Source organism: Sinohyriopsis cumingii, chromosome 14 (genome assembly GCF_028554795.1).
Source record: "Sinohyriopsis cumingii isolate HCF-2022 chromosome 14, ASM2855479v2, whole genome shotgun sequence".
In the NCBI taxonomy this organism is placed as follows: Eukaryota; Metazoa; Mollusca; class Bivalvia; order Unionida; family Unionidae; genus Sinohyriopsis; species Sinohyriopsis cumingii.
The window spans coordinates 32307922-32333459 of NC_142974.1; the positions used below are offsets into that span (position 1 = coordinate 32307922).

The 25538-nt window shown below is 35.3% G+C and overlaps 1 protein-coding gene across 1 annotated transcript in view; it reads left to right on the plus strand.

Moving 5' to 3' along the window:
• The window catches only part of LOC149783526 (cysteinyl leukotriene receptor 2-like), a 59130-nt gene extending 52381 nt beyond the window's left edge, over positions 1 to 6749 (plus strand). The window contains exon 2 of the mRNA XM_089931770.1: positions 1315 to 6749. Within this exon, the coding sequence (XP_089787896.1) occupies positions 1327 to 2505 (1179 nt within the window). The 5' untranslated portion in view covers positions 1315 to 1326 and the 3' untranslated portion in view covers positions 2506 to 6749. The remainder of the gene's footprint in view (positions 1 to 1314) is intronic.
• Positions 6750 to 25538: the final 18789 nt, after the last annotated feature.

Sequence of the window (25538 nt, forward strand, 5' to 3'; positions counted from 1 at the left end):
TACAATTTAGTAGCTAAAGACGTTATGGATGTTACACTTTAGTAGCTAAAGACATTATGGATGTTACAATTTAGTAGCTAAAGACATTATGGATGTTACACTTTAGTAGCTAAAGACATTATGGATGTTACAATTTAGTAGCTAAGTGCATTATGGTTGTTAAAATGTAGTAACTAAAGGTGTTATGGATGTTGCAATTTAGTAGCTAAAGACATTATGGATCATACAATTTAGTAGCTAAAGACAGTATGATTGTTAAAATGTAGTAACTAAAGGCGTTATGGATGTTTCAATTTAGTAGCTAAGTGCATTATGGTTGTTACAATTTAAAGCTAAAGACATTATGGATGTTACAATGTAGTAACTAAAGGCGTTATGGATGTTACACTTTAGTAGCTAAAGACATTATGGTTGTTACAATTTAATAGCTAAAGACATTATGGATGGCACAATTTAGTAGCTAAAGCCATTATGGTTGTTACAATTTAGTAACTAAAGGCATTATGGATGTTGCAATTTAGTAGCTAAAGGCGTTATGGATGTTACAATTTAGTAGCTAAAGGCATTATGGATGTTACAATTTAGTAGCTAAAGACATTATAGTTGCTACAATTTAGTAACTAAAGGCGTTATGGATGTTGTAATTTAGTAGCTAAAGGAGTTATGGATGTTACAATTTAGTAGCTAACTAAAGGCGTTATGGATGTTGTAATTTAGTAGCTAAAGGCGTTATGTATGTTACAATTCAGTAGCTAAGTGCATTATGGATATTACAATTTATTAGCTAAAGACATTGTGGATGTTGCAATTTAGTAACTAAAGGCGTTATGGATGTTACATTTTAGTAACTAAAGGCATTATGGATGTTACAGTTTGGTAGCTAAGTGCATTATGGTTGTTACAATTTAGTAACTAAAGGCGTTACGGATATTACAATTTAGTAGCTAAAGACATTATGGTTGCAACAATTTAGTAACTAAAGGCGTTATGGATATTACAGTTTAGTAGCTAAAGGCATTATGAATGTTACAGTTTAGTACCGAAAGGCATTAAGGATGTTACAATTTAGTAGATAAGTCATTATGGATATGGCAGTATCTCGGTGAGACAAAATGACAAAATGGATCTGCCTTTAAAGTTGACCTCCCGTCGTCACATTATCCAGCGTCAGCTATCATCTTTCACTATTATCTAACGTACCGCAATCCATCTAACTTCGGGCAGATTACCGAATTACTAATGGGGATGAGGATAATAAGTTGCACCTGTTCGTGCCTTGCAAATAGTTTACTCTGATCTTTACTTTTATTGCAGACCAACACAACAATGAACCTGGCTTGTCTACCTGATACCCATGGATATGATGATGGGATTGCCAGTCTGAACTACACATTGTTTAACAGTACCAGTTTATTAAACAGCAGTTATTGGAACCTGGGAGATTACCAAGTTGATAAACCTTACATTGCTAAAGCAGGACGAGATTTCCTTGCATATTTCACTCCCATCATTATCGTTGTAGGAATTGTTGGAAATTCACTCTCACTAAATGTGTTCTTATCCAAAAATATGTGGATGCTATCCGCAAGTACCTGTTTAGCAGCGATTTCATTGTCAGATCTGATGACGCTTCTATTTTATGTCCTGGTGGAATGGCTTAGGAGAGGATTGGTCCACATATCGCCATCTTCTAAGATTTCATTTCTGGATACGCACGGAATTTGTCAAATTCAGCTATATTTTTCTTACGTTTTCCGTCTGACTTCAGCATGGCTTGTTGTGACTTTCACCGTAGAACGATATATCGGCGTCTGCCATCCTTTACGGCGCCGTAACATTTGTACACGGAGGAACACTAGAAAAATCATTGTTTCCTTGTTCGCGATTGCTTTGTTGCTAGTCTTATATAAACCTATTCTGAGTGGGGTATATTGTATCGGAGACAGGATCGTCTGTGCTAGTTACCCCGATCATGAATTTATATCATTCATTCTGGATAGTATTTATGCTGTTATGATTACATTTATTCCATTTTTGATCATTACGGCAATGAACATTTTGATCATTCGAAGACTGTTGATTCGAAACCGGCGTCATAAAGAAAACCACCTAATCACACAGGAATCGATGATAAAATTGGAATTTACTCTGATACTTTTTGCAATATCGTTTTGCTTTATTGCATTTAATTTGCCATTCTTCACAGTCTGGTGTCGGAATTTCCTCCAATCAATGTACCTTTACTCCCATGGCGTTTCAAATCTGGATGGCACAGAGGCAGACTACTGGCGAGGTGTACTATTCATTGTGAGGACCATATTCTACATGAACTATTGCATAAACTTCTTTCTTTATAGCATTACCGGCGTCTATTTCCGCAGAGAAATGAAGAGGGCGCTAACTTCTTGTTCAAAGTCTCAGCGTACGGTTGGCTATGTAAAATGTAAAAGAATAAACTCGAGAACTTCTACTTCCCAGTTTACAACTGCACAAAGCTGGCTGTGACACACATACGATGTGATGTCCTGATTGTTTGTATCATTAGGAGTGTACATTTCATGGAAGTTCGATTACATTACCTAGAGATATAATGCCAACCTATATGATCAATCAAATCAACATTGGCTTAATAGAGCCGAACAAATATTGAAACTTCAACTACGATCTAAGAAGGTTTACCCTAAGTGACAATATGTATCGCAGACAAACCTGACCAAATGATATAATGTATAGACTTGAGCAGTGATATTATTATTAACTAGATTGCTTTTTTATTTTCTTTTCTTTCGGGAGTGGAGGGATTACATGTAGATTCGTATATTTTCACGTTATTCATAAAATGCATCGCTTGTACTTCACACGCCATGTGGCTTGTTACAAATGTAATTTGTCCTCCCAACAAAACCAGGATGATGATCAATGTTGATGATAACTGTAGTTACTTTAATAACCAGCACTTCGCGTCATTATTGTCAATGTTAAACCTGACAATACGACACTATGGATTGAAACAAAATGCCACGACAATTTAAGTGTTATTTATAGAGCTCATTAAAAGTTTGCATTTTATGTGTGTACTTTAAGTTCTCAGCCCATTGTAATTAATACATACACAATATCTGAGGCAAAGTCGTAAATTGATACTCTTTCATTTTCATTTGACAGCAGTCAGATTCTCATGCTGATGAATTTCTTCTAAAAACTGGATTCGGATTGTGAATTTGGTTACGATATAATTTGTATTGATTTATTCTAAGATATGTCTTGTTATGAATTTTCTGAGACCAGTGTAACATGAGTGTTTATTGGACTCCCGGTACAAATTAAACAGAACGATTTAATCCAGTATAGGCATGGGTGAGTATAATATATAATGTATATGGTTAGAAGTGGTATGGTTGCTTGATAACGAGAAGTGAAACGTATCAGCATTTTGCATAGCTTATCTTATCAATAACTAAAACGAGATGGCGAAAATGTATTTCAGATGAGCTACGATTTTTCTTTGCTGGTTTGTTTATTCAACCCCTTATTGGTGATGGTTGTGTTGCTCAGGCAAGTTATCGGTTTCCTATTACTCCCTCCGAGCGCATGTGCTTCTCAAACGCAGGAGTTCGTAAGACTCACTCAACACAAACGCATACATCACAAATAGTTTTACACTGTAAGATGCCTGTTTGGTCTTAAATTTTAAAAACTCATAGTTCCTAAAATTTCAATATGCGGTAATCGCCGTGCACCTGCTACCTAACAATCCAGTGATTTTCATTTCAGTTTTGCGCTCATGGGGATACAATGTAAACTGTACGGATGTACAAAGAGAGCTAGACTGGCTTTGTAAATGAAGATTATTTTCACACTGTTCAAACAAACACCTTTTTACCCATGGTCTTCTAATATTTGCTTTCCTCTTTAAACATGCCATCAGTGACATATTACATAATGAAGTGTTGGATTACAGCTTAACCTTAATAAGAATCCGACATCGCTTGTCTTCCTTTTTGGAACCTTTCTTTAATCTGACAATGACAACATAGATTTATTCGGCAGGTTTGGAAATGACTCCTTGCCTGTTTTTGTGACTGCAGGACATATTTTTCAGTGTTTGCTACACACTTGTAACGTCAGTGTGTTGTGCGATTTAATTCTTTTTATGTAATGCGGGTTTCTAGATTTTGCTCTGGAATGTTTCGATGGACTCGGGTCAATTTTTCTTTAAACATCAGGCCTTTAAAAGGCAGCCTTATTCCTCCTTACCTGTCAAAGACTCAACAAATTCTCTATGGGAAAATATTCCTTGTGTCTTAAGCTGCTGAATTTTGAGTGTCTTTGAAAACCTCGTCTCTGTGGTACCGGTAAAACTTTGGAGGGAAAAGAAACCCCCACCTTTATAAATTAATTTATAAAAGATTCCGCCACCGGATTTACTAAAGAAATCGACGAAATTTATATCACATTTATGTATATTTTATACAGAAAGATTGTCTTGTTTTAATTCTAGTTAAGTCAGAAAAATTAGTCTTTAGAAGTCTCATAACTTCAGACTGTCTAAAAGAATTATAAGGAAGTTGTGCGTTCAATATTCTCTGTTACGTTGGCTAACCCACAGATTTAATTTCCGGTTTCGACATAAAGAGTATTGCTTAAATGTTCTTGTTACTGGTCGAACACGTGGGTCTCGATTACAAGAAGTGGATTTTTTTCCTTTTATACACCGACACATAATAAGGTTGACGAAACGTGTGATTAGTGTCAATAGCTAATGAATGAACTGTGACACCAGGCAGTAGGTTCATGACTCCATTTGTGACTTAACAAGTCATGTAATAAATATGTCGTATAGTGAGCACAATACTATTTGCCTCTCGAGCACATGCAAGGAATTACTTTATGAGTTACTGAACCAGCCTATGTGCTATATCATATTAAATAATTTATTTTAAAGAATAAATGTCGCTGACTGACTGAAAATATTTATCAGAAATAAATTATATGAGAATGGTTTGTTTCAAACCATTGTGAAAAAACTAAAATGTAAATATATATCGCTTTGCCAAATGAATATTCAAATGAAACATTACTTTCAGGTTTCGACAAACCCGTCACGAAGTATCTGGGCCTGTAACTTCGAAAGAATGTTTGCATTCCACCTTTTATTGATTTTTATATAGTGATCATAATATAACTTTCAAAATATACCATTTGCGGTTAGTAATAAACTAACTAATATTTTTTTTTTTAAAAATCTTCACATTTAGTTTTGGAAATTATATATTTTAGAAACTAAACAAATATATTCTTTTACGCCTACACTATATAAAGTAATGCTTTTGTTTTCACTAACGTTAATTCTTTAGTGAATGAGAACAGGTTTTGAGCGACAAAATATAAGTGGAAACCATCACATTTGCCCTGAGTCACACACAAAAAATACCCTTGACCGAACATCAGTGCTGTTTTAGATGAATGAAGGAGGGAAAGAGAAGAGCAAACTGGTATACTTTGGTTGAGTCCAAATAATGGTCTCCTGCATTGCTAAAAATAAGTCATCATCCTGTTCCATCCTCTCTCCGGTACCTCTTTACTTAAAAAAAAAATAAATATAAAGCTATGTATGTTAATACAGTGGTTTATTTCTTTAATAATTAATTTATACCTGTTCCTTTCGCCTACTTGATTGTCGAAATTTAAGATTCTATTGTAATTATCACATGACTTCGCTTCTATTGTAATTATCACATGACTTCGCTTTTATTGTAATTATCACATGACTTCGCTTGTTTACTGTTTCCAGGCATTACGTATCGGGTCCATTTTGGTCGCTGTTGCTTTGCACCTGTCATATTGATAGTTACGTGATAATATTCAGCAATTCGGTCACTGATTGACCTGGTAAGACGACTGTGACCTATGTGATTGAAAGGATTGTTAAATGACCCATACGGTACTCTTTACGATTTTACTTACAGCTTGGACATCCTAAATGTTGATTGCATGATCACTTAACGACGGCTGCGTGAAGATGTTCATAAAACACTTAAAAGAGTGCGTTGTGAAGATGTCCATGAAAAGCGGTGTATTTTTAATGCTTTGACTTTCTCGGACAAATGCACTGAATACTGATTTCTGAATCGTGACAAAATCCCATGTACATGTTCTGGCTATTTACAATTTTCTATGGATAGAAACACAGACTGTTTGTTACACGCAATCCACACATCTAAATAAATAAATCCTGTATTGATACAGTGAAACGATAAGAACTGCCCACGGAATTTTGTAAGCTACTGATAGCTGGTTTTAACACAGCGGCAAGGTATCGTCGATAATACGCTTTAATAAGAAACAACTTAATTGCTTTTCACGGCCTAGCAGAACAATTTAAATTAAAGGTCTAGCTTTCCCTTTATGGACTTACATATATGCCTGTACACTACTGTAATTTTAAATTTGTTTATTTGTTTGGTTTTCTCTTGTATTGTTACTTTGTTATTTTTTGTTCTTTTATTTTTCCGGCCAATGTCACAACAAAAGTTTACATCATGTTTAAATACATATAACCATTTTGTTTAAGTTTATCCTGTATGGCCTCTTCATGTTCTTGTAATTGTGTTATCGCTGATATTCACTTAATCGCATGTTACTATCTATATTCAAGAAATGTTGTAAAAGAAATGCAATTCACTGAGTGTCCAATTTGTCCGTGCTTTGGCAATGCATACGAATAAAGCTAGTTAGACTTACCTGTACTGCACGTAGCATGTCATTTTTATTTCCCAATTTTATACCATAATGTCTTAAGGGGGGGGGGGTAATTTTCTTGTCGTTTTTTTATTATTTTTGAAGATAGTTAAAACAATCAAACGCCACAATGTCAGATGTTTATCACTGAAAAAATATGGAACAAAAGTTCTTGTAGGTCGTCAGTAAGTTGATAAAATGTATATCCGGTCTCGAGTTGTTGGCTGTGCTTGAAATAGGGATGTGCTACCATGGGTCCAAGGCCAATACCAAATCCGGAAGCATACGATTTAAAATGTATATCTCTATGCTTACGTACAACGTTCGTTACCCCATTCGTTACAATAGATGACAGCCGAGAAGACCAGCTAACTTACAACGATAAGTATTATGCGAACATGCTAATGTCAAGGCATAATTTCAGCTGGCTAACAGTGTACGTCGAGGATTTATCGAAATCAGATCACAGTTCAGGATTCTGAAAACGATACAATCAAGCACGGCTCTGTAAAGATAACATCCCAATAGTTGTATCAATAATCGGACAATACGACAACTATCCATGAACAATAATCCCAATATGCATCACATCCCAAGAAACATTTATACTGGACGTTGTTCAGGGCTACAAAGTACATGAAGGCCATCCGAGAATCATTAGGATAAAAATAAGGTCAACTCCTAGAGTGGGTTGGTGCCCAATTCTCAGACCTTTGTGACATTCGTAAGAAACGTTAGCAGGGATTACATTGATAGAATTTTCGGAAACATTTTATTACAGCGACACGGTATATATCTTAGAATCACTACCTCTGAGTAATAGTTGTAATTCAATACAGCAGATCTTATACAAAGAAATTAAAAACGCGTTCACAGAAGAACAATCTATCCGTACAATTGTGAACAGCTTTTAATGATATGGCGTTGAATCCACCAGATGCATCCACACATACACTGTATTACTGTGAATTCAAAAAATGTCCATACGACAAGTCGGAGTTGAATATTTAGCTCATTTCACCGAGGCGTTGAAATAGAACTAGCTAACAGTTCCATTTAGGCGTTGAACCGCTCCGGTGGCCTAGTGGATAGAGCGTCCGCCTCGGACACGGGAGGTCGCGGATTCAAACCCCGGGTCATGCCAAAGACTTATATAAATGGTACAAACAGCTGTCTCGCTTGACGCTAAGCATTAAGAAGTCGGTGTTAGAACTGGATAATGTGACTGGGTGGGACATCAAGCTACATGTCTGCAGCGTGATGCCCCCGTGCTAGACATCACTATAAACTACCACACTGCTGACATCGTAGGGATATGACTGAAAAATCCAAATCACACACTCAAGGAGGCGTTGAATATGGGTCACTGTGTCATGCGTTCAGTGCACTGGGGTTTTCTTAGCTTAGTACTTACTGTCCAATTTGTCCGTGCTTTGGCAATGCATACGAGTAAAGCTAGTTAGACTTACATGTACTGCACGTAGCATGTCATTTATATTTCCCAGTTTCCCAGTTGGGGGGTAATTTTCTTGTCGTTGTTTGTATCATTAATACAATAATAAAGGAGGTGTTGAATATGGGTCACTGTGCGAAACGTTTTCTTCCTTCGCCAAATGACATCCAAATACAACGTTGCATATGGGGGTTTTATTTTATTTTTTTCATACACTCACGACCTAAGGGAAGACCTAGTCAATTGTGTTGTTGTTCTAGGTTTAAATCCATTGTTCAGCACACGACAGGCTATACATGGCGGCAAGTATTAATGGTGGAGGAAGAACCCGGGAAAACCCCGGAAAGAACCACCGACCCACGAGAAGCTACTAGCAAGCTTTCTCGCATGCCCACATTAGCCGAATCCGAGACACGAACCCACGCAGACAGAGGTGAGATGGCAGTGATCCGTAACGGAGAGCGCTTTAGACCACTTGGCCACTCGGGGCACCAGACCCAGTCAAAACCAATATGTTGTGATATGTACGTTACATACGTTCGTAAGTTTGAGTGTTCTGTTCTACTTGGTTTAGGAGAAAGAGGTCAATTTTGTACGATGCCATTCTGAAAAAGAAAAATTAAATTTTATTCCAAATCGACAGAAATGATTTAAATGACATAACATTTTCTGCTGGACTTAACTTTTTTCTACTTCAAAAGCGTATTTAGATATTTCATCTTTTTGTTTTGAATTCAAATAAGTATCGTCCACTTCAAATGGAAACCCCATTTAGATATAATATATTGATTGATTACTTTTTGGAAGCCGCATAGATAAAAGAGAAGTAATTTCTAACTCCGGAAATTTGGAAAGTACAGAAGGGCAGTAAGAAACTTCAATAATGGGATCGTTTAAGATTGCTGCCATCAAGAGTAAAAAGGATACTTTAGTTTAATTATGCTACACGCCTAATGGTTGAAATAATATAAAAGTATTATCGGCCTAAACAAAAACGGCTAACAGGAAATATTAATATCAAGAAGAAACGTTATACTGACACACCCCTTGATAATCACGAATGAAAATAAGAAATTAAAACGTATTTCCTCAGAAAGAAAGCATGCACAAAGTTTTCCTCACCAACGGGAGTTTGCCAAACGCATTTCTCTAGCAACAGTAGCATTCAAAATGTATTGGTTCTGAAATAGAAGTATGCAAAACGTATCCCGTTCGAAAGAGAAGTATACCAAATGCATTTCCTCAGAAATAAAAGCATGCAAAATGTATTGCTTCAAAAATATAAATTTGCACAGCGTGTTATATCAGAGATAGTAGATAATGTGTTTCTACAGTCAATAATATGTTAGCAAACATTTCCAAAAAAAACGATCAGGATTTAATTTAATAGTTTTTTGCTGCAATAAACCAGTTATCGGCAAGAGAGGGTATGCAACAATTTAAGGCTGACAGTATGCCTTTATATAAATAATTACTCTCCCGCGTGTCCTTTAATTCTGGCTTTTACTTACCTTCATCTTCACTTCTAGTGCATAGACTTAAATGCCAATCAACTGTAAAAGATGTGTAATCTCTGGTTGCTTGCTTAGGTCTAGTGTGAATTCTATGAAACTATTTTGGGTTTGCTATTACTTTCGAGAAATACAAATGCGATTCATGTCTCATTTTCGAACAACATTTGCATACTGCCTGGTATGATATTGCAAATGGTACCTTCTTTTAAGCAACTATGGAAATATTGTATTGCAATAAAAATATCAATATTACATTTTAAATTTGATTTGATTAAATGCGCATTTAAAAGGGTTAACTGAGAATCATAGACATTGAAAACATAAATTGAGTTATTGTTGTATCAGCACTTAGATGCATCCTAGAACATTCAAATATCAAGTAGATGTTCAATACTACACAACGGACGGACGTTACGACGCCCCTGTCGATTGCAGAAAACAATTTGGGGCGAATCTGGCATTTCAAATGAACGGGACAAAGACACAATTTCTGAAATAATTGATTGTTCTAACTTAAAGATTGTAATAATTACACCACCAGTTAAATTCTCGATTAGCAAGAAACAAAGGAAAAAGAAAGAAAATTTGTTTAACATCATGTTAGTCTTTTAGTTATTGTAAGGTATCTGGTCTTCTTGGCTGTCACTTTAGACCCTTTCAGTATTGTTATTGAATTTAGGCAACAATATAACGAGCAGTTATACAATATAGACGTGCCATAATACAATATAGACGTGCAATAATATAATATAAACGTACCATAATACAATATGGACGTGCCATAATACAATATAAACGTGTCATAATACGATATAAACGTGCAATAATACAATATAAACGTACCATAATACAATATAGACGTGCCATAATACAATATAAACGTATCATAATACGATATAAACGTGCAATAATACAATATAAACGTGCAATAATACAATATAAATGTGCCATAATACAATATAGACGTGCCATAATACAATATAAAAGTGACATAATGCAATGTAAACGTACCATAATAAATAATACAATATAAATGTGCTATAATACAATATAAATGTGCCACAATAAAATATAAACGTGCCATAATACAATATAAATGTGCCATAATACAATATAATTATGCCATAATACAAATTAAACGTGCCATAATACAATATAAACGTCCCATAATACAACATAACCATGTCATAATACAACATAAACGTGCTATAATACAACATAAATGTGCTATAATACAACCTTAACGTGCTATAGTTCAACACAAACGTGCTATAATACAGCTTGTGTTGATGCAGTTAAAACTATAAATCTAATTGAGAAGACTTGAATACGTTATATATCTAACATACCATATATGGTCGTAAATTTCACCATCGACAGTTCAGCAGGCTGTTTAGCATACATTTACATGCACATACAACTATCATTGTGGATAATGGCAAACTTTAAAAGCATATAAAGTATATATGATGAAGACAACTTACAATATATAAAACAATAGCTTCGTATATTATGATTAGCTGATGTTTCCTCTTTCTTAATAGGACGTGTGAGCTCAATACACAAGTTTCATAACTTTAAACGCGGTTTATATTTTTAGCTTTGCAGCTAAAGTTTGAAAGTGTATAAAGTTCAATATTTAATTTTCCTGGCAAGCCACTTTTCTATTAAACTTGAGTTGCATACTTATGCTGGTCTACAAATATATTTAATATCAATTAAAAAGAACAACCATCATCTTTTGTCGTCATGGTTATTGTATCATACATTAGTCTCGGGCATTTTTACCGAATGTTTCCTCAGAGTTGTTGCGAAGAATATTATCAATGTTCATAGAAAGCCACATTAAAGCTTGAGTGAGTCTGTTTTTCCAAATCTATTTTACTAACTAGTTTAATTGGTTGTCTTGGAGTGGACTATAGCGGATTATTAGATTTTGTCTCTGGAATAGACTGCACCCATTTATCGCCTTAGTTTTATCTCGACTATGTCAACCAAAAACCCCTTTCTGTCTCGTCCAGGTGCAATGTTGGGTGCGGGCATAATCTGATGCTGTATTTTCTTAAAATGTAGACTGTTTTACGATTATGTTTCTTACTCTAGAGTGTTTAGTTTTTCATTCTAAAGTTATTGCTTTCCCAGTCATATTGTAATAAGGCTGCCCTTTATGTTCTCCATGTACACGTTGGAACCTTTGGGTTAGTAATAGCGGAATTATTCGTGGCAACATCTTCAAAATATAATAGGTTTACCCCAAAATAAAACCTTGCATGATTTACAGTACTATTAAATTGTCTTTAATATGGTGTTTCTATTCTAACTTTCGGCTATTTATATAACAAAGAAATAGGCGAGACACGTCTAGGAAAATAACTGAAATTTACAATTGACAAAAGTAGAAATGACCCTTCGTGTCACTCACAGAAGAACGAACATTTCTGCAACAGGTAATATCATATTGTAAAAAGGGTGCTCTTTGGGTGCTCTCTCACTGATTTCAAGGCCGAAGACGAGACGAAAAATTGTACGGATGTAATTTACTGTGATATCCTGCAAGCTGGTGGTGGTTTCAAAGATTCCCACGAATTAATGGAAGATGCCTCCTGTTGTGTGATTGCTGATTGGAATTCGGATGCTCTGAAGAGGATCATGATAAAGATGATGGATACACACTGGAAGATGTTGAATATTTCAATTATCACATGTATTAATTCTTCGGTTTATTTAATATATTGCAGAATCATTTGAAGACCAAAATGGTTTGTGCAAGACCGATCCCGCATCTGGCGAATGCTGATAAGGTTGAAATCGCCAAACAACTACTCGTCAAAGACGAAAAGAATAAACGAAAACTTGTCAGAGTTGATGAAACGTGTATTTACTTTTTTTGACTAGTCTGGAAAAGAAAATGGATTCGAAAACCCATGCAGAGACTGCTGCGTTTGATACAGTCGCACAGTCAGTATAGTTTTATATGCACTTTGGACGGTTAGAATGGTCTGGTCTTCCATGTGCTGTTCTGACTCTGATAATATCACGAACATTTTTTGATGCCTCCCAAGCGTTGCCATAATTTATGGGACACTCCCGAACTATCCTTCCGCGCATCGTACCGATGCATGATGTATCTGTCTACTCCATGACAAGGCACAGGCGCATAAAGCCGCCGTCCTTACATATTTCCCGACTGGCACTGCACCCAAACCTTACCACATCCTCCATATGGTTCTGATTTAGTAACAGGTGATCATTGCCTGCATCCCGTTTACAAAGAATTGCTGAGAGGCAGAGTATACGAAAGCAGTCATGCGGTTGGGACGTGCAGTGAATCAATTCAGATTAAATAACTGCAAGTGATGGGAGCGACATAAAATAGATGTTCAGTGCTTGAACCACAAGTCAAAGTCTAAAGTCACCATGTGTAATATCTTTTTTTAAGATTCATCAGTCAAACACTTAAGCGGGCATCTGCTGAATCTAATATAGTTTGTGGATTGTTAGGACCCAAAATCTATATATTTCTCTAATCAATAACAACAATCAATTAAATGCTAAGTATTATTCTTTGTTAGGATTCCTTCTTGTCAAAAGTGTTTTATCTCAGTGACTTTGATTTATACAGCGTTAGTGCCTTTGTTTTATGCAGCGTTAACAATCATACGCCATCCCAAAGATGTACCAAAGACACGCCGAATCAACATAAATAGCAAAGATTTCAAAGAGATATATTAATATTGTTTGCCTGCAGCATGTGTTTATCGTTTTCAAAACTATACAATTAAGACAAATGTTGTTATATTGTTAAGAAGTCGCGGTGGAATACGGTTTGTTTTAAAATTAAATAAAAACATAGGACATTGATGTCACTTAAGGTTAAACAACTACGAGTGATTTAAATCACAATTATAGGTTAATGCATTTGTATGGGAAAGTATGGACAAGTTTTTTGAATGAAATACTGCAAGACCTTGGGAGTGCAATATATCTATTTGAGAAAACGAGTTCATATTTTCCCATACAAATTTAGTAACCTTTCTATTACATGTTCATGTTCTTTTCTTTCTAAGGCTTAATTATCTAAAACAAATATACACTACAAGAAACAAAGTAACTGAATGTATGCCGTATTCCAAACTAAATACACAAGCGCAGATTCGGGGCCCCGAGTCGCCGTGTGGTCTAAAGCGCTCTCCTTTACGGATTCAGCCAATGTGGGTATGTGAGAAAGCTTGGCAGTAGCTTCTCGTGGGTCGGTGGTTCTTTCCGGGTTTTTTCCGGGTTCTTCCTCCACCATTAATACTTGCCGCCATGTAAAGCATATCGTGTGCTGAAAGATGGCGTTAAACCCTGTAACAACAACAAGCGCAGATTCATCATTACACGACAACATTATTACTGCGCACATAAATCCGCCCAGATAAATTTTAACTTTTGAAAGCAAATGGCGTTTTTGTCTACTTAAAATTGAAATTTGGAGTCATATTGTGAATGAATGTGCATAGCCACAACTTTTCCGTTTGATCTGGAATAAATAGATTTTGGTATTGCTGTCGATGCTACGAAATTTCGTGATCATGGCCTGGATTCATCTGTGCAAATTGTACATGAAATACAAGCAACTGAAGCAGCGAGGGAGAAGAGTGTTGACATCTGCAAGTGTTTTCTGTTCTGTCATTGACTATTTGAAATCATAATATGGGGAAAATATGAAGTCTTTCATTTGCAATTATCAAAAATACGCTATGGAATTTAATGTCTATTTCATTTTGATTGCAGTAAGGAGGATGTAATTGCACTTGGAAAATAGTCGAAATTACAGTATAATTTCGAACTGTGTAATCAAGCTTGAGATTACATGACATGGCTCATGTAATTCAGATTTGCAGAACTAAGAAAGGAAATTCATGATGTAAAACTGTAAGTATATTGTTGTGCCTTTCTAATATTCTTATTACCAAGTCAAAGAGACAATGTATGCCTTGTAACTTGCATGTTATTTGTAGGTACCCAACAATTTTATGAAATATGGCGTCTATCGCCAAAATCCGAAATGATTCTATCAAAAAAGTTAACACGGAATGCAGCAAAACAGCTGGTATTTGGCAGTCCACGAAAAGTCTGCTTTAGTTCATTCAAAAAACAAATTTAATAAACCAAAACGTAAAGCGTCTGCTACACGAATATACATGATTTGTTTACAAAGTAGTTCCTAATCCACTATTGAGCACACGTGTCCTGCGCGTGGTTGTAATATGAAGGTGTGCAATATCGTAAAATACTGAACGATTCTGACAATGCAAAGTTAACGGAGAACAAAATTAGCATATAATAATAGTAACCTATTACACATTTACATTATCCATCTTACCTCATTATAACTATAGTAAACTAAAGTTATTTGAATTAAACGATACAAAAACTTGCCAAAATAACAGACTGGGACCTCAAATTAATTACCAGTGCTAATCCTCTGTCAGAGTTGCTGATGAAGAATGACATAACTGACTCCCACACCCACCCCAAAGCGAGGAAAACATAACCAAACTACGTGCTGACGAAAGCATACTAAAAAGATATGAAAACATATTCCCTATTACAGCTCTTAGTTAGAACGCAGCAATAAAATGTGTTGCATTCTCTAAATTTCAAACGTTGTACGCCAAAATTGAAAATCCCAAAACAAATGCGAACGAAGCCTTGAATTTTTTTATATAATGTTCAGCTTAGGAAAATGTAGAATTGACGAATGAGACAAAGGGAGAAAATGAATGAAAAAATATTTAAAGGTTTTGTTAACTAAAGTGATCGGAAATGATAGAGGTATTCAAAATGAAGTAGTTGCTTATATTCTGTTATTATATACTTTACTGTAAATTATATAAAAACAATTACTCGCAAAATATTTTTTTAGATTTTTTTCATTCCGGTATATATGTGAAAAATATATATAGAATCTATGTTGGGGTTTGGGCCAAGACAAGGAAATCTCAGTCAAGGGTTTATATTATTTGTCTCCCCACGAGGCTTGCCCGAGTGGGTAGACATATAATGATGAATATTAACCCTATCGAGTATAATGAATGTTTATCATTTAAAGCTATTATAAGTTTATATCGAATTGACAATCGATTATAAAAATCATTATCTCTTACAGCGATAATAAATTTGACCCATTGTATACGGATGTAAGTCTGACCCATCATGTTTGGATTTAACTATGACCCCTTATATACGGATGTAAGTCTGACCTATCATGTTTGGCTTTCACTATGACCCATTATATACGGATGTAAGTCCGACCCATCATGTTTGGCTTTAATTATGGCCCATTATATACGGATGTAAGTCTGACCCATCATGTTTGGCTTTCACTATGACCAATTCTATACGGATGTAAGTCTGACCCATCATGTTTGGCTTTCACTATGACCCATTATATACGGATGTAAGTCTGACCCATCATGTTTGGATTATGACCCATTATATACGGATGTAAGTCTGACCCATCACGTTTGGCTTTCACTATGACCCATTATATACGGATGTAAGTCTGATCCATCATGTTTGGATTTAACTATGACCCATTATATACGGATGTAAGTCTGACCCATCATGTTTGGATTAAACTATGGCCCATTATATACGGATTTGTGTCTGACCCATTATATAAGGATTTGCGTCTGACCCATTATATACGGATTTGTGTCTGACCCATTATATACGGATTTGTGTCTGACCCATTATATACGGATTTAACTATGACCCATTATATACGGATCTGCGTCTGACCCATTATATACGGATTTGTGTCTGACCCATTATATACGGATTTAAGTGTGACCCATTATATACGGATTTAAGTCTGACCCATTATATACGGATTTAACTATGACCCATTATATACGGATTTAAGTCTAACCCATTATATACGGATTTAAGTCTGACCCAATATATACGGATGTATGTCTGACCCATCATGTTTGGCTTTCACTATGACCCACTATATAGGGATGTAAGTCTGACTCATAATGTTTGGATTTAACTAGGACCCATTATATACGGATTTAAGTCTGACCCATCATGTTTGGATTTAACTATGACCCATCAGGCGTGGATGTAACAACGACCCATTATATATAGAATTTAATATGATCCATCAGGCGAGGATGGATTTGAGTATGAAACATCATGTATGGAATTTACTATGACCAATCATGCATGGATTGTACTATGAGCCATCACGCATGAATATAACAACGACCCATCATGTATAGAATTTACTAGGACCCATCAGGAGTGGATTTAACAACGACCCTTCATGTGTGTAATTTAAAACTACCCATCAGGCGTGGATTTAACAATGACCAATCATGCATGAAATTTAATATGACCCATAAGGCGTGTACTTAACAATGGAATGATGAATATTAACCCTATCGAGTATAATGAATGTTTATCCTTTAAAGCTATTATAAGTTTTATATCGAATTGACAATCGATTATAAAAATGATTATCACTTACAGCGATGATAAATTTTATACCCTACAAAGTTTAATAAATGCTTATCGCTTAAAGCGATGAAGAATATTAACCACTATCGAGTTCACCACTATCGAGTATAATAAATATTGATCGATCAAAGATATAGCGATTATTCTACGCTATCGATTACAAAAGATGCTGGTTGCTTAACGCGATAATCAATTCTACATCGAGTATTGGAAATGGTTATCGACGAAATCAAAATAAAATAAAAACGACTCACTATCTGACTGAATTGCATCTCTCATCATATCATGACGTAAACTAAAGATGTCAATGCATATTTGTATAGGTTCTATAGTGTCCTTGCTAAAATTATCTCCGCTAAACTGTGATCTGTACTTTTGTTGTAATTTTTTTCAAAAATGCTGAGCCCATTTGCCATCTTTTGTACACTTCTGCGATATATAAATAATGCACTGTCCGTATAAGATTCAGTTGTAATCCTCACAAGCAGAAATTATAGGGACTGCAATGATCGTTAAAATGGCACCTTCGTGAGACTGTTTTCTGGGAAGACTAGAGCAAAATCTCCTCACTGACGCACCCAATATACTTTTAAGCTGGCGTAGATTCTTTGACGAGGTACAATCAAAGCAGATCAAAACGTGCTAAAATTTAACAGTATTTTTTCAATTCGTCAAGAACTTTTATCCTTTGATTAATATTTACGCTGTAGTCATCAAACATATCCAGTAAAGTGCTGGATACACGATCTATCCTTCTGGAAGGAAGCATAGAAACTGATCTGTTTTCTATACCGATTGACTCTCTCTCTCTCTCTCTCTCTCTCTCTCTCGCTAGAAACCGCTCCCGAAAATCTGCCACCCCCAGCACGTAATAAAGAGATCCTCCATTCGGTATGTTCGTTCCAATTTCATATGCTATAATATCGCTACTTTTGAAAAGTGACTCGGAAAGATCAAAGGACACTTTAGAAGGAACGGATATGGAAGTAATGGAGTCGATTAACATAGAACTCTATAGAGCAGCCTTTCTGAAATACAAAACATGAGAACTCCATTCGTGATTACTTTCCACCGCAATACATAAAGCCTAAAACAAAACGTTTGGAAGCATTGATATCATATTAAATCGTCAGTAACTGGAAGGTTATGTTATAGATAGTTCATTGTGTTGTATATCATATGGCTAAACATCTCAAAATCCATCTGATACGTGCCAATTAACTTCAAATAACATCTGACTGTCGGACAAATATTCAGACATGTGCCCGAGACCGAATCATTCAGCAGTTCGACGACAACTGTTAGCTAATCGATCAATCCGACGTTAGGATGTCGAGTCAGAAATGCAAATGATCTTCTGACATGCAAGGTTTGTGCCATTAAATATAATGGGGACCCCCTTGATTTCAGAAAGCGAAACAAATAACCAATAACATGCATGCACACATTTCAATATTCAACAAATAGAAGGATAACTGATATATAATGAATTTTCACGTTTTGGTAACGGACGAAAATGATTGAGCAATAGTGGTGTTTTTGAGGGACTTTTTTTATCTTGCTAAACTATTTAGCTATACCAACACCTTAGTGTAGAACCGACCTCATGTGTCTTTATTTTGGCAACATCTTATATGTAAACAGCGGTGCATGAGATTGTACTTCACTAATCCCTTTTTCAACACGTGGTTGCGCGTGTAAGAGTGTATCCCAAGGTGTATGTTTGTTCTTTTTATGATATTGGTCGTGTAACACATGGTCATATCAACTTTGTGAAACTTCTACGAAAAAATAAAGCTACTAATGGGTTCATAGATTAAACTTTTATCAATGAATGTTAGAGGTCTACATATTTTTATTTTCTGTTTGAAAAAACAAAAGAATGCATTGCTTATTTGTTTACAGGACACCAAATGCAACTGAGATTTAAAAATATTGGGAGTCTAAATTTGGTTGTAAGTGTGCCGTTTAGCCATATATAGAATTAATAGAAACCAGTGTGATGGTCAGGGCAGATACGTTATGTGTTTATCAGTCAATGCACTGAGATTTACGCTAGTGGAACTACGCGGTCATGCTGACGATAATGAGATTCACGCTAGTGAATCTACTCGGTCATACTGACGATATAGAGATTCAAGCTAGTGAATCTACGCGGTCATACTGACGATAATGAGATTCAAGCTAGTGAATCTACGCGGTCATACTGACGATAATGAGATTCACGCTAGTGGATCTACTCGGTCATACTGACGATAATGAGATTCAAGCTAGTGGATCTACGGGGTCATAATGACGATAATGAGATTCGCGCTAGTGAATCTACACAGTCATACTGACGATAATGAGATTTATTGAAATTTAAAGAGGATATTTACATGTTGACAATTCTTCTGTTCTTAAAAGTGGTAACTGGGATGTTTTTCAGGTCATGGAGCTTGACTCTTATAATATCCTGCACGATAAACACTCAATGTTCCGAACAGCAGTCCAGCACAAGTGACTTGGATTCATTAAGAGCTATCAATCCTGAGAGTAGAATATTTACCTGCTTTAGCAAATTCTGTGAAACAATGTTGACTGGGCTATTTTATATCTCTCAGGATATGTTTTGGAAATATATTTACACATCTAATATTCCTTGCTATAAATATCCATTCAGCCATAACACTAATAGGATCGATATCCTCAGTACCCAGACGTACTGATTACTGGGAATTTAATTCAAAGCTATTAAAGCAAGACGAATATTGTTCAGTTAGTTAAAAGATGTATATCTGACACAGTAGAAGAATACTATTGTAAAGGTGATAAGAAAAACCCACTTCAAGTGAAATTAAATTGCAATTATTAATTGCTATTTGAAATCCTTAAAATGGATATAAATGCAGAATCAATTAACTAATCACACGTTATGGCAAAACAGGAGAGACAAAATTAAAATAAAAATTTAAGCTGAAATATAGACCTTGTATACTTTAGTGAATGAAAAATAATAACCCTACTGGTATGAAAGAACTGACTAAAGAACGAATAGATTTGGAAGCAATGATGAGAAAGGAGGAGTACAAGAATTTAATATGACCTGATCAAAATCTTGAGTAAATATGGAATCTGGTCTTCTCATATTGATAGACTTCGAAAAAGCTTTCGACTTTCTGGATAATGTACTGAACGTTTTTGCTTTGGTGAATCTATATGTTCGTAATTGGGAATATTCTGCAATAAATCAAAACGTTATGTTATCAATAATGGACATTTGTCTCCATGTTTCAATTTGGAGAGCGGTTGTTGCCAGGGAAACCTTCAACATCTAAAGTCTTGTAATAGAACGAACTAAATTAGAACACGAATATTATAGGCATTTTCTATGATGAAAGGGAGTGCGGATTTTAAACGACTTTGCCCCTGCATCAAGTCTACAGTGCCACGTTTTAAAATCAAAATCTATTAGAATTTGAAATTAAAATAAAATGAATAATTACAAACTATTTTCCGAAATTGATATCAACTGATTACTCGTCAATGTTAGAATACTCTGAGTAGATTTCATTTTGAATTTGGATGATATAATTGAACTTAATTACTGACGAAATCGAAAGTAAGAAAATTTTAAAGTATGTTGCTATTAAAATTAGGTAAAACCAAATTGACAAAAATATCTAAAACAAGTAAAATAGCTTTAGGCTTTATGATAGTATACTTTATCGTAAGGAACAAAATGAACAATGGGATGTTCAGGAATCCTTATCTCTAGATATTCTTAATTTAGTCAATGTAGAAAATTTTAAACCATACGCAAGGTGGAGAACAAATGGTGCCGCACTTATTAAACGTCTTTTGATCTACGAGTATCTCTGTTAAGTTTTGAGAAAATAAAACAAGGAACAACAAGTACCATTTTAAACATTACTTTGCTGTTATCTATCTAAACCTAGAGTCGGCAACCTATTTTACATAGCGTACTACTTTTTCCCGGATTATTTGCAAAATGAACGAGCGCGTGGCACCAATAAGAGACTAACACTGTTAAATCTAGATTTATTCGGCTGCCTTTCGCGTGCCACACAAAACCTCTTCACATGCCACCTTGCGGCACGCGTGCCGTAGTTGCCGACCCTTGATCTAAACACTCACTCTGGAATCCTACGACTGAGATTAAATTACATTTAATTTGTTACAGTAAGTTAGAAATATACGTTATACACAACGAAAAGTGACATCCCTGGATCATACAAGATGATGCATGATACAATATCGGAATTTGTAAATGGACAGAATAGTCGTATCATACAAACCAAGACCAGGGTATATTACAAATTAAACGTTATCGATCTTTAAACAGAGTAGAAGATTACTATGTTATACCTGCACTGAAGCATATGTCTAGATCAGGGGTGGGCAAACTACGGCCCGCGGGCTGTATGCGGCCCGCCAAGGGTTTTCATGCGGCCTAGGAACAAGTCATCATTCGCACTGACTGTTACTCTGTTTATCAAATAAATGTGCTTCTTTTGAAGTTTAAGTTTAAGTTTTCAAATATTAGCAACATATTAACAACTGAAACTTAATTAGATGTTATTTAGAAAATCCTTTTGTTTTTGCTATTTCAGATATTATTTTTTTTACATAATGAACAACGTGTAAATTTGTGTATGCGGCACTTGCACTGGAAAGTTTGCCCACCTCTTGTCTAGATCATATGATTATCAGTTTCATGCCAGAGAAGTCATGGTCTATGGTAAATGCTATGCGGTCTTGCATAATGAAAGAACAATATGCCAGACTTGAATACGTTTACTTCATGAAAATGATAGATTTCTCTGAATAATGCAGTAAAATGCAGGGAGATAATACAGACCGAAAAACACAATCTGCGGTAGGGACGGAAATATAATTGATTTAATGAGGTCAGTAATTTTGAAGTTGATTTAACGACACTCAGGGATACTTGTAATTTACTGATGCTAAGTGACTTGGAAATTCAAATAACTTAAAAGGCTTCCTGTGATAGAACTCAAGTAATAATAAGAAATCAGTTCAGACAGAAAATGTCAATATTAATGGAAAACCAGAATACTGACACTCCTTCTTTTAGTCTGAAATGGATTTATGTCCGCGAATCTTATACCCAATGATATCGATTGTAGCCGTAATATTGTATATTATATTGACTAAACAATTCATTTATGTACACGTTGCAGATTTTTTAATTTAATTTAATGAATTTATCTTGGCGAGTAAAAATCTAAAAGAAAATAATATGTAATTTAGGAGGGCTTTGCTGTCCTTGTGTTTTTTATATACACTCTGATTTTAAAGGGGGGATTCGGGTCTTTAATAAGGAAGCTTCTTTCAGTTCAGAATAGTCAAATGTTTTTAATGAAGCTGTTCGGTTAATATGTAATATAAGGGTAACAAACGCTTCCATGTGCTATTTGTACTGGCTTAATTATTTATTGTTGGTTTTATGTACAGTAGCAAAAAACAACTTTCGATAATGTTTTGTCTAACATGAGTTAGTATTATCTGTTTCGGGCATTCCTGCCTCACTTTATAGTACTCTTCCCTCTTCCATGGTTATTGTGTAAAGTGTAGAAGCATTTTATTTTAACAAGATAAACAATTTACTTTGCAAACAAAGTTAGAAGAGTTTATTCTAGATGTTATTCAACCACAGTGATCTGCCAATTTTTGAACGTAGACACCCCCAATGTTAAAATTTAAATCACGTAAGACACATCCGATGTTAAAATTGTAATGACGTAAGACAGACCCAACGATGTAGTTTAATAAACTGATAAAATTGCACAATTTGTACAATAATAATAATAATAATGTGTTTGATTATTGGAACTCGGTCCTGTGGAAATATTCCTTAGCCAGAAATAATTAGCCACTTAGTATGAGCAAACGTCACAGAGTGAAGTGTTAGTGAGTTTCAATGATGCCATGGTTTACGTTTGATGAATTCAGGTCAGAGCCACATGAGTGTCCATGTCGGTCCATTGCCATATTATAATCTAGTGGTGAACATCGCCCGAGCAATATTTGTGGTTGGAGACTGGTAAATTACAAAATGAAATAAAAACAGAATGGACTCGGCAGATGCAGTTTTATAGGCGAAATGTGGCTCTAAACAATGAATTAGCTGACCTAAAGTGGCGTAGTAAAAATAGTTCCCTGTGCTAGGGGATAATTGCATAATTTTACGGCCTGAACTGCTGATGAGAAACTATGCGGACGTGCGGTTGACTGACAATTGGAAAGTTGTGATATATGTGGTCTTGACACGTTGGGCTTTCTAATTTACAGCAGAAGTTGCATGGAAGTCTTTGGTCAAGCAAATACCCATGGCTTGTAAGAATACATATAGAAGAATATATATCTATATATATATATATATATATATATATATATATATATATATATATATATAGAGAGAGAGAGAGAGAGAGAGAGAGAGAGAGAGAGATCACGGTCATTCCCAGTCCTTCAGATCAAAATATATCATTGAAGTCAGGGAAAGAAAAGATATAAGACAAAATACGAAAAAACAAAAGTACCAAGCTGGTGTGAAAAACACAAGAAATAATTACACAAAGGAAAACATAACATAATACAAGAACGCCCGTACTACACAATGTCTACATCGTGTTTGTTTTAGATAAGTACAATTAAATACATGGAGAATATGTTCCTTTGCTACGTTAATACCGGATATATTTCATCGTGTGGTACCAGTGGTAAATTAACGAATGGTGAAGCCATGAATTAAATTATATCGTGTTTATTGCCACACGATAAAATGTGACAGTCATTAACGTAGAAAATATACCCGGTATTAACGAAGAAAACAAAATCAACAGAATCGAAGGTCAAAAGAGACTCGAACTTCTGCACAATACGGTCATCCCCACCCCAACCACGTCTTCATGAATTGACCTCACTTTCATAGCCTGTCTGATCATATATATATTTATTGACTTAAGAAAGCGGAAGGATTCGGTTGACCTAATATGTCTCAGTAAATTACATTTTTGTCATTTTGTAATCTATTTAACCATATCTGAAAACACTTCAAGTCGATTCATTAATGTAGCACAGCGGCTTTTGTCGTTGTTGTCAAGGAAGGAAGGGAAAATAACTTCCGAGATAATCAAAGGGCGTCTGGTCAAATTTATGTACCAAAGATTAATTTTTCATGTCCGAAATGTATGGCAGTTTTTATGTATTTGCTATACCTCACAAAATACTCGTTTTATTGCTGCATGTACAACTTCTGTTTGCCTACACAATCAGGTGTCGCATGACATGATAGGAAATCTGTTATTTTCAACTGTAAAAATATAAGGATATGTTTTTCGCCTGTGAAAATAGAGGAATAAAACATATGAAAATTATTTCGACATTAAGTCTCTATATTTCGCACTAAAATAAACAATAAATATAAGGGTTGAACGATGTTGAGTGTTCTTACATTTTAGAAATGGATAACAACTGACCCTAATCGTCTTCTTTAGTAAGTCAGCAATGAAATATTAGAGCCATCTGTAAAATCTGCCATCCCGGAGATGATATTTCCTAACTAGATATAATATTTTGTTGAACTTGATGTTTGTTTAAACTTGCATAAAATTATTTTCTAAAGCAACAATGCATTATTGAGTTGGTACTATGTATTTGAGAAAGCCATCAAATGGCAGGAAAATGTGATTTTGGTAACCTGTTTGTTCCTTTAAGCATATGCATTGACAAATGCCCGTTTTGATTCTTACTGATTTGAGTGTACACAGCCGGCCATTCCGAAAAACTTTTTGGATTTCCTACTTTTTGTCCTCCAAACTAAGTTATGGGCGATACATGTCAGGATCACAACATTGAAAGTATAGCCTGGGGAAGAGAAATGTTCCGCCAGCGGGCTCCCTTCCAAGTTATTGGTTTGCCAGTCTGAACAGTGGAGATTCATTGTAATATTTAATTTCTTCGTTTCGTAAGGTAGGAGATATTATAAAAAAAAGTGTAGAATAGTTATATTTGCTATATATTTCTCACTTTGGACGGGCTGAAATCTGACGCACTTGAGTAGTGAAGGTTGATACCATACGGACAATGGAAAAATACACTACATATCACACACACACACACACACACACACACACTGGGACAATATACGGACAAGAATTTTCCGACACCCCACCCACCCACCCACCCACCCTCGACACTATACGGAAAAACGGTTGAGACTATATACGAACAAAAAGTTGGCATTATGTAGGGACAATAGGAATGGAACAGGTAGGATGACGTCACGGTAA